We start from the raw sequence: 11009 nt of genomic DNA, 5'->3' as shown, positions 1-11009 counted from the left end.
ATTATTGGTTCCTTTTCCCAGGGCTGTGATGTATGTGAATATGAGCACAATATTTAGAAATAAAGTTTTTCGAATCTTGAAAGAAAAGAAAAGTAACTACAAACAGCAAAGGTTGGTAGTGGTAGCATGATGATAACAACCCATTACTAGTCAAGAACACACAGGTTTCCATCATTAAAATATCCTGTTAAAAAACCCAACTTATTTATAACCTTCATTTGTGGAGAAGCCTGAGGCAGGAGAGGAATAACTAATTTATATTTGTGCAATCTTGTGTTCTTGTGTAATTACCAGTTGGGATGTATGCCAGTGGTTCTTTGAATTTAACAAGTCTGGATTTGTATGTGTATGTATAGGGACATTGCTGGTGTTGTTGACTGTGAATTTCACTTCCTTAGTGTATGACCCAAAATAGGCCCCGGGTATTCCTCTCTATCTCCTTAGGAGCTTGCTCTTTAGAAGAACTAACTGAGGTTCATCTGCGAGCATAACTTTGAGAAAGGAAAAGAAGTTGTGATTCTAGAAGATGCAACATTTAGAAAATAATTTTATTCTGCTTTCCTTTTCCATACCCTGCCTAGATGGACATTACGGCAAATGAATCACAGCTAGTCTACCTACTTGGTCCTTTTATGCATAGTTTCCTAAATGTGCAGTTTTATGAATTTTTCACAGTTTTTCTTACTTCCAAATGCCTTATTGTTTCTTTTTTTAAATTCCTTCCCCCTGCGCTCTCTTCCCTTTTTTTCCCTGAAGAATGTGGATCTCTCAACTGCTTTTAATGACTACACTCACTATCACGTTTCATGTCTCCATATTTTTGGTTCCATTCTATTCCTTTTGGCTAGAATATTTTCACCATCTCTTTCCTGGATTGCTTGTATGTATTCTTCAGTGTTCAGCTAAGACACTATCAAATGGACTAAATTGTGTCAAGTTATATGCCCAGCTTCCTTATATTTCCTAATGAATGAAAGAAATCATAAATGAAGCAAGTCTTCCCTAAATTTTCTCCTTCCTTTGTCCTCATTCCCACAGCTCCAGAATACAAGCTAAGTGTCATTTTACTAATATACCATAGTGGACAGTAGTATGGGCTTACCTGTCACTGCCTCTCTGGGTTCGAACCCTGACTCTACCCACTGAATAGCTGGGCCGTTATTTTTTCGTGGCTCAATATCTTCATCCCTGCAATTGTGATCATGGCAGTATCACTTGCATAGGGCATTTGAGGAATTGATAATACACAAAGTGCCTAAAATAACATCCAAGCATTCTAAAAAAATAGCTACTATTATAATCGGGAGCTTATTTTTTTATATCACCTTTACTGCTTCATCAACTCTGCAATTTGGTTGTCTTTTCACGTTTTCCCTAAAATTACAAACTCTTCATGTTATCACAAGAAATACTGCGTGGATGTGACAGAGTGTGAAAATTATGCTTTTTATTATATCACATAAAATAGTTACCACAAATTATCCAAATGCATTGGTGAATTAAAGCGTCCAACTCTTACAAATTTTTATACATATACTTATGCATTTATAAATACACACATATGTAAAAGATACATATTTTCTTCTAAAATAAAGTGCCCAAATCTTGATATATGGGGGCAGAAGAGGGAAAAAAGAATCATAAAGTTTTATCAGTTGTAGACTACACTTTCACAATAGAGGAATCTGTTTTATACACATTTATCCAGGTATAGTGAACTTTAATCACTCACTCTTTTCTGAATTCTAAGTGAATTAACTTATCCTAAAAATTAGAAGAAGTCATGTAGCCAATTTAATGAATCAGAGGCTAATTTTTCTTACTGGCATTAGAGCTTTGGCTCCCCAGTGGAAGGTTGGTTCAGCTTCATTCTTAATTTTTTTTTTCTTTTTGGACTGCTGTCTTTCTGCTAAGATGATAAGCAGAGAGAACAATGAATCAGACATCTCTAACCTAAATCCTCCAATAGCATTTGATAAAGTCAGAGTTTGGTGAAAAAACTCCCAAAGTCTTTACACGGCCCTGGGCTTTGTGAGAAATGGCTCAGCAGGATCTAAGATCAATTCTGCCTCTCTTATACTGAACCCTTACTGACGCCATGGAAGAAGAATCAAAGTCCAATGATCAATAGCTCATTGAGAGGGCCTGCTCACATGGAAAGGAACTCTACTACAGTGGAAAACTTTGTGAGAACACATTTGAATTTAAGAACAAGGGTTAAAGAAAAACTAGATGATTTAAGATAATTAAGAAAGTCCTCATTTCAAAAAGGAAGCAGGGCTCTATGCCCTGCTCCACTATCTCAGCTACTTTTCCTGGGTTTTTACTGGATTTTCTATTACCTTAGACGTTTAAGACGATCATTTGCAGTCTTTGACAAGGAATGGAATTTAAAAATGCCTCTGAAAGCCTCCGACCTATTGAAGCAAGGTGAGGATGCCTAAAAATAGCATAATATGAACCCAGCCATTTCAGAATCTCTGGTGATTACAGGTTCACACTGCAATAGAGTGTATCTTATTCAAGCAGGAAAGGGAGACATGTCAGCACTAAGATTGCATAAAACACCCTATGACTTCTCAACATACAGGAAGCCTGGGAACAATGGGAAGCCCAGGCATTTCCCAGAGTCAGAACAAGGAATGGAGTATTTTCTTTTATATTTTGGGGGGGAAAGGGAGGAAAAGAGGGCAAGAAAGTGTTTCCAATTACCTGACCCACCTCAGTAGGGACTTTGCAAGAAGAGTGCAGCCTAACTACTGATTTTGGTGAGCATCTTGTTAATGGCTTGCTTGACATGCGTGGTGGAGCTGCGTCGCCTCGTCTTGCCCTGGACCATCCTCCTGCGACGCACCTCTCGACACAGCTCATAGAATATCTCGGTGATGTTCCCTTCTCCAGTGCAGGCAGAACACTCATAAAAAGCACATGCCAATTCGGTGGCCAACTTCTCCCCTTCTTCTGTACTAACCTGTCTGGAGTGGTCCAAGTCAGCTTTGTTTCCAACCAAGATGAGAGTCACATTCTTGGGCTTCTTGACCTCATCTAGGATGTTCTTGAGTGGTAGCACTTCCTCAAAACTTCCTCGGTCAGTAATGTCATACACCAGCACAAAACCTTCCCCCCATCGCATGTGTCCTTCTCGCTGAATGGTGTCTTCCTGTTGACAAGAAAACAATGGCAGTTGGGAGAATTAGAAGTAATCACCATGTATAGATGCAGCTAATGCCAATGGTGATCCCTTAATTACTATTCCGTGTCATTAAAATTTCTTGACAGTCTGTCTGAACAAGCTTACCTTCTCAAACAGTTTGGAATAGGAGCATTACTTACTCATAGCAAGATATGCTGGGGAACTAAAAGTGTTCCTTTTAGTTCTGCATAGACCTTTAACTTTCTGCTTCTAATTTTCTCCTTGCCATATCATTAAACCCATAATTACAAGAAATATAAAGAAATTATCTTAGTTGAGCCACACTGCCTCCAAGGCTTTTCATCACAATTAAAGAATTGGCAAATAGGTAACAGACAAGTAGACATTACCCCACCATGTAGAGATCAGACTGAGAGGCACAGCTTAGTGAATGGTTTTGATTTTTTTTTTTTTTTTTTTTTTTTTTGCTTTAGTCTCTTTTGTCTTCAGATTATAGACAGTTAGCAACCAGGGAAAGAAAAACAGTGAACAGAAGGATTGAGAGTCAAACTCAAAACTAGAGGTGTTGGACTTCTCTCTTTCTTCCATTCTTTCTTTCTTTTCCTTTCTTTCTTTCTTTCTTTCTTTCTTTCTTTCTTTCTTTCTTTCTTTCTGTCTGTCTGTCTGTCTTAACACTGAAGAAGTATTATACAGTCCCAATAATGATAGAAATTCATTTCCAGTGATTTTCTAAGGGGGTGATCACTCCTTAGGAAAGTAGCATGTGTAATTTGAAAATGCATTGGTCTCATGGGCTCAAATAACCTTTGCAGGCATGTAATTCCCTGTTGCCTCTTTCTAGAATGAGGGCTGCGTGGAAGAGAATGGATTTATAAAAAGGAGATGATGGTGAGAAAGAAAAGTGTATAGCTAGTTACAAGAACATTTCTTGGATTAAACAGTTGAATTCGAGTCTTCTTTGGGTCACAGGTCACTGACGAAGCACTATGGAATCCATCAGCTTCCTAACTTTCCTTTAGTGGTCATTCTTATCCTTGGGAACTAAACTTATCCCCTGAACCCATTCATAATCTCAGAACATACTGACATCAGAGAAAATTTATATTAGCTTCTTTTTTAATGGATTATTATTATTCAATTATGTGGCTCAAATGTTCAGTAGGATGTGGTGAGGTCTGGAAAGAATATTACAGGAGAGATTTCCAAAATAAAGTATTCTGAAAAAATACACAGAGGTTATATAAGTTTGAAATATAATAGATACTGAAACTCTTAAGGATTCATCTTATACTAAGGCACACTAAAGGCTCTGAGAAGTTCTCCAGTAAAAATACCTGCTTGACTCTATCAAGCATTTCAAAACGCTTAACCATGAACCTATTAGTATCTTGCCATCCCCCCAAAATATATGTTGGTAATTTTATTCTGGATGATGTCCTGTGAATGTTGTTTTTAACCCCCCCCTTGAAGTACTGAGTAATTTATAGAAGGATGCATACATAAGCTGTTACAAATATGTTCATGTATAAATAAGTAAATAATTAAAGAAAAAGTCTTTAGGCATCATTAGTTAATTATAGGAAAATACATTAATTTTGTTCATAGTATGCACATACACATACCATTTTTATTTAATAAAGAAAACATTTTAGCTGAACCCTTTATTCACCTGACCAGCAGTATCTAGGATCTCCATGGTGACAACTTCATCATCAATGGTTGCTTGGTGTCGGTAGGTTGATTCTGAGGGAATGAGCAGAAAAAAAAAAAAAGATAAAAAAGTAAATAAGCACATGATTTAATTTGATCTTTAGTCACGGAAGTATGTCTTTTTATTTGGTATAAGGAAATGTGCATCCCAGGAAGGAGAGAAAATTACAGAAGAAAAAATTACATAGGTTAACAAACCAAAGCATGGGGCCTGAAAGGATTAAAAAAAGAGGTGTGGGTAAAGATTTAAAAAATTAGCAATACTGACTAGTAAACTGAAAGAGAAGGAGTAATCAAGCAAACGTTACTATAAAAGAAAAAATAACTACATATTCAGATGAAATGAAAATAAAATAATACTAAAAACTGTATACCAACACATTTCAAACCCTGATAAATTCTTGGATTAAAAGATGCACAGATGGGTGATGTGAGAACTAGAGCTCTTAAGTTGGTCAATAACCAGTAAATAACTTAGACTTTAATTATAGATCTCTTCTAATCATAAAAAACAAGTGTGTCCAGTTGGTTTTAAAGGAGATTTCTAGAAAAATTAAGCAAGTTATTTTAGATAATGGAAAAGGGATATCTACCCAATTCCTTTTATGGGGCATATGCTGATTCTAATAAGTATTACAAGAGTAATAAGAGAAAAAAATTGTAGGTTCACTTCATTCTTGAACATTGATTCATAAATTCTTTTTTTTTTAAGTTTATTTTTTGAGAGAGAGAAAGAGGGCAGGATAGGGGCATAAGGAGAAAGAGAGAGAGAGAGAGAGAGAGAGAATCCCAAGCAGGCAGCACTCTATCAGTGCAGAGCCAGACACAGGGCTCAATCCCACGAATCATGAGATCATGACCTAAGCGGAGATCAAGAATTGGATGAGCCACCCAGGTACCCCTCGATTCATAAATTCTAAATAAAATGTTATCCAGTTGAATCCAGCTGTGTAATAAGAAAAGTACATCACTGATCAGTTAAAGTTTAGTTCAGAAAAGCAGAGTGTTTAAAATCTACCAAAGTAATTTTTTCAGTTTTTATTTAAATTTCAGTTAGTTACACACCTGGTGTTCATCACAAGGGCACTCCTTAATCCCCATCACCTATTTCACCCAACCCTTCACCCACCTCCCCTCTGCTAACCCTCAGTTTGTTCTCCATAGTTAAAAGTCTGTTTCTTGGTTTGCCTCTCTTTTTTCCCCCATCATCATTTGTTTTGTTTCTTAAATTCCACAGATGAGTGAAATCATATGGTATCTGTCTTTCCCTGATTTATTTCGCTTAGCACGATACTTTCTATCTCTATCCATGTTGTTGCAAATGGTAAGATTCCATTCCTTTTATGTCTGAGTAATATTCCATTGTCTATACATACAACCTTTCATCAGTTAATGGAAATTTGGGTTCTTTCCATAATTTGGAAAATTTTTAAAAATTTTTAATGTTTATTTATTTTTGAGAGAGAGAAAGAGACGGAGCATGAGCAGGGGAGGGGCAGAGAGGGAGGGAGTCACACAGAACCTGAAGCATGTTCCAGGTTCTGAGCTGTCAGCCCAGAACTTAACATGGGGCTCAAACTCACAGACCATGAGATCATAACCTGAGCCAAAGTCAGATGCTTAACCAACTGAGCCACCCAGGTGCCTGATAATTTGAATATTGTTTGTATCCATGCAATTTAATACTTTAAAGCACTAAAGGAAAAAAAGTACTAGAGGAAAAATATCACATGATTACCTTAATAGGAAGATCTATAGCACAATTGAAATTTATATAAATTTAAAGCATATGGATACACAGGAAAACACCTTTTTCAAAAAATATGTAATACCTAGTATATACTGCTTACCATTTGACCAAGAATTGTCCTAAGTATTTTATTCATATTAATTCACTTGATCTTCACAAATATCTCTGTAGTAGGTATTTTACTATTACCTCCATTTTGCACAAGGATACTGAGACACAACAACACTTAATAACTTGTCAAAGGTCACACAGTGGTAAGTGGTAAGTGGTAGCATTGACATTGGAACTCAGGAGGAGCCTTTGGAATTCGGCTTCTAACACTATGCTAAGTATCAAACATATTAGATTATACACCTGTGGGAAAGAGGAGGACAATGGTGTCAGAATGGGGAATGCAGGAAAAATAAAATGAAATAATATAAATAATATAGATAATAACAGAAATATAATAATATCTCATATAAATAATATAATGTAAAATAATATAATACAAATCATATAAAGGCTTCACAAGCACAGAGGTAGAGTAAGTAGTATGATTAACTTAATTCTTTACGCCTAAACTACCTAAATCATTAACCAACCAACCAACCAACCAACCAAATAACCTGCAAGTTTGTCTCTCATCTGGGTAGCCAGTGACTCAGTCCTTTTATTTTTTTGGTCCTGTTTCATTTTTCTGACTTTCATCTCTTCATCTCATCAACTATTTTACAGTTCTTTTTTGACCACAGTTTTCTGTTACTTCGCTACAAATATAATGTCCTACCGAAAAATACAAACTGTGGAAAGGAGGCTTACCTAAGTCACATAACCTAGCCTTCTACCTGCCATCAGCCCTGTGTCATGATCATTGCCACGAGCGTGGCACATGATTGAAGTTTTTTCTGAACAGTAAAATGTAAATTTTTTAAAATATTTATTTATTTTTGAAAGGGAGAGAGACAGAGCATGAGCAGGGGAGGGGCAGAGAGAGAGGGAGACACAGAATCTGAAACAGGCTCCGGGCTCTGTGCTGTCAGCACGGAGCCGGTCGCAGGGCTCAAACTCAGAGCCGAAGCTCGATGCTCAACAGACTGAGCCACCAGGTGCCCCTGAATAGTAAAATTTAAAAGTGAGGTTATGTTGGGGGCACCGGGGTGGCTCAGTCTGTTGAGCATCAGAGTCTTGATTTCGCCTCAGGTCATGGTTGTGAGATTGAGCCTTGAGGGTTGAGGTGGAGCCTGTTTAAGATTCTCTCTCTCTCCAGCCCTCCCCTGCTCAAGTGTTCTCTCTTTCTCCCTCTCTCTCACTATCTCTCTCAAAAATATGAGGTTATACTCAACATATTTTAATAAGCATATTTTACAGAACTGTCATTTTTAAGAATAGGTAATCCATACATGGTTTGTACAATTGTTCTCAATTCTAGAACATTCCATCCTTCTACTCTTTATGTTAAATGGGAGTTTATTCTTTTGTATAATTTAATGCTCTAAATTACCCTGGGTGGCTCACTGGGTTAAGCAGCAGTCTTTGGCTCAGGTCATGATCTCGTGGTTCGAGAGTCTGAGTCCCACGTTGGGCTCTGTGGCAACAGCTGAGTCTGAAGCCTGCTTTGAATTCTGTATCTCCCTCTCTCTCTACACCCCCCTCTCCACTCTCTCTCTCAAAAATAAATATTTAAAAATTTGAAAAAGAAAAATGAATAAAATATAATACCGTTTACAGCAAGTACTCATGTGTAAACATTCTCTCAATGATTTCCTTTTGCATATTCTGTGCTCCAGCCTGAGGAACAGAGGCCCAGACAGCAGCACGCATGCTAAGATCTATGCCCTTTCTGTTTCTTCTGCTACTGTTCTGTGGTGGCCTTTGTGCTACCTTCCTTTTTTAAAGGGTTGGCATCCACCCTGGGGCCTAGAAAGCAGAGTTCTGGGCTCTCTTCCATCTCTTTACACCATAAGTTGCCTGACAGACAGGGACATTTTTCTCTGTTGCTTCCATGATAAATAGGATATGTGTTCCAACCACAGAAGGCCACAGTAGGGGGGAAATAAAATATAATGAAAATTGTATGGAGTTGTGTGATCCATTGACTGTTTGTTAGCTAAAGTGAAAGTGATGAAATGCAGGAAATGAGGGAATGTCTGCCACAGACACGCAGCGGGGAGCGGCAATGATTTCATCTGGGCTGAATACCAGTTTTATGCCATTTTGAGCCTTCTCTCTTAAAGCCTCTTCTCTCTCATTAGAAACACACATCTTTGTGTAAATAGTGGAAGTATAGCCCACACAGGCGAAACGTTGCATGTCTATGTTATAACTTGAATGAAGATATAATTCTAAAAATTTATAGTACTAAGCACCTTTTGGTACTAAGCACCTTTTGGAATTAAACTCTACTATGCATTCTAAAACATAAGAGACAATGTGTACATGTATGGAGGGTGGAGAAACTTTCATTTTGTGCATATTAACTTAAAACGGAATTTGGGGTCTTGTTTTCTTTTCTTTCTTTTCTTTGTATTTGAGAGAGAGAGAGAGAGAGAGAGAGAGAGAGAGTGTGTGTGTGTGTGTGTGTGTGTGTGTGTGTGTGTGTGAGTGAATGTGTGTACATGTGCATGAAGAGGCAGGGAGACAGAGGGAGAAGGAGAAAGAGAATCTTAAGCAAGCTCCATGCCTAGTGCAGAGTCTGATTTGGGGCTTGATCCCATGACTCTGGGATCAAGACCTGAACCTAAATCAAGAGTAGGAAGCTCAACCAACTGAGCCACCCAGGCGCCCTAGTCTTTTTCTTTTTTTTTCTTTGTATTTTTAAAGGAAAGGGGGAGATTATTTACGGCATATATCTATATGAACCAAAATATCGTATACTATAACACCAGTTACTAGTTTCAAGATGGAATTAGGCATATTAAAAATAATATCTGAGTTTCACTGTATATAAGCAATATATGATTTAAAACATTTTTATAAATAGAAGTATATCTTGTGTCTTCTAAGAGAAGTTGATGCTCAGAGAGACGTTGCTTATGGTTAATCCTTTTGCCAGTTTAGCTTTTGCAAATTTCAACATATTAATATGAACATTTAGCCAGTACAGTAACAACAGCAGTTAGTAATGTTGATTTATGCTACAATGAAAATGGTACTGACTTTAGTTCTATTATTTTACTTGAGTTCTGTTACTGGCCTAACCACAATCTAGCCACAGAACCTTAGATAAATTTGCTTTGCTGGACTTGTTTTCTTATTTGTCAAATGACGATCTTTAAGTCCCTTGCTGTGCCGATATTAAGTAGCTCCATGAGTGGGCTGAGCACCTCTGCCTTAGTATCCAGTTGAGAAAATTTGTTCTGGGTATGCCTCTCTCTTGGATAAGCCTTTCCAAACAGAGGGTACTGCAATGCAGGAAGGAAGGACCAATCACACAATCAATGTGCCACTGGATTCGTCTGCCAATTCCTACCCTCATTCCTGTCTGAGTCTTTACCAGTGAGATAGAGACCCTGCAGTCCATTCAAACGGAGCAGGATGCCTCCCATATAGTAGTAGGAGTGGTAAGTGCTGATGAGTAGGCTCTCTTCCTCTCCAGACACCCCCCAAGACACACACACACACACACACACACACACACACACACACACAACTATACACCATCTCAGCCTTTACCATATTCTCTGGCATGACCCACGCTCTGAGAGTAATATGACTCTCAGAAGCCAGGATTCAGTCCTTGTTGAGGATCTAATCGGAACATGGACCCTGTTCGACAACTAGAATGTTACACTCGCCACCATCAGGGTTTTTCCTGGTCAGATGACGCAGCTCCCAAATCTCACAGGCTTCAGTGCTGGTTTTCAAATGCTATTCACAGACCAGCTCTGGTCTCTGACAAAAATTTCACTGATCCCACTGTGAAATATGAAAGATTTAAGGAAAACTAAAATTGCCCCATGGAGAGAATGGAACATTTTTCTTAGATGATATCCTCCAAAACATGTGGATGTTAAAAAATATTCGTTTCTTCTATGAAATGCAAGTGCAAATAGAATATGGGTTTAGTTCTCTCTCACCCTCTGAGCCTTGCTTGTATCCCTAACTGGAGTTCCTATGATAATCCCTCTCCTTAAAAAAACAAAATGGGGGGCGCCTGGGTACCTCAGTAGTTAAGCATCCGACTTCAGCTCAGGTCATGATCTTGCAGTTTATGGGTTCAAGCCTGCATCAGACTCTGTGCTGACAGCTCAGAGCCTGGAGCCTGCTTTGGATTCTCCTTCTCTCTTTCTCTCTCTCTCTCTGCCCCTCCCCCACTCACACTGTCTCTCTCCTTCATAAATAAATAAACATTAAAAAAAAGTTCTACTGAGTTCTAAAAATCCAGGACTCATTTGCTATTATAGTAGCAAACAT

General features: G+C 38.0%; 1 protein-coding gene across 2 annotated transcripts in view; it reads right to left on the bottom strand.

The window, feature by feature from the left end:
- Window positions 1-1420: 1420 nt before the first annotated feature.
- Window positions 1421-11009, bottom strand: part of RERG (RAS like estrogen regulated growth inhibitor) — a 120642-nt gene continuing 111053 nt past the window's right edge. For both annotated transcript variants that reach the window (XM_029955697.1, XM_029955696.1), the window contains exons 4-5: window positions 4824-4897; window positions 1421-3160 (exon numbers count right to left, since the gene is read on the bottom strand). In XM_029955697.1, coding sequence (XP_029811557.1) covers window positions 2753-3160; window positions 4824-4897 — 482 coding nt within the window. In that variant the 3' untranslated portion in view covers window positions 1421-2752. The remainder of the gene's footprint in view (window positions 3161-4823; window positions 4898-11009) is intronic.

This window comes from Suricata suricatta, chromosome 10, assembly GCF_006229205.1.
Source record: "Suricata suricatta isolate VVHF042 chromosome 10, meerkat_22Aug2017_6uvM2_HiC, whole genome shotgun sequence".
In the NCBI taxonomy this organism is placed as follows: Eukaryota; Metazoa; Chordata; class Mammalia; order Carnivora; family Herpestidae; genus Suricata; species Suricata suricatta.
The sequence above is the reverse complement of the archived record's forward strand: the minus strand, read 5'-3'. Positions and strand labels throughout refer to the sequence as shown.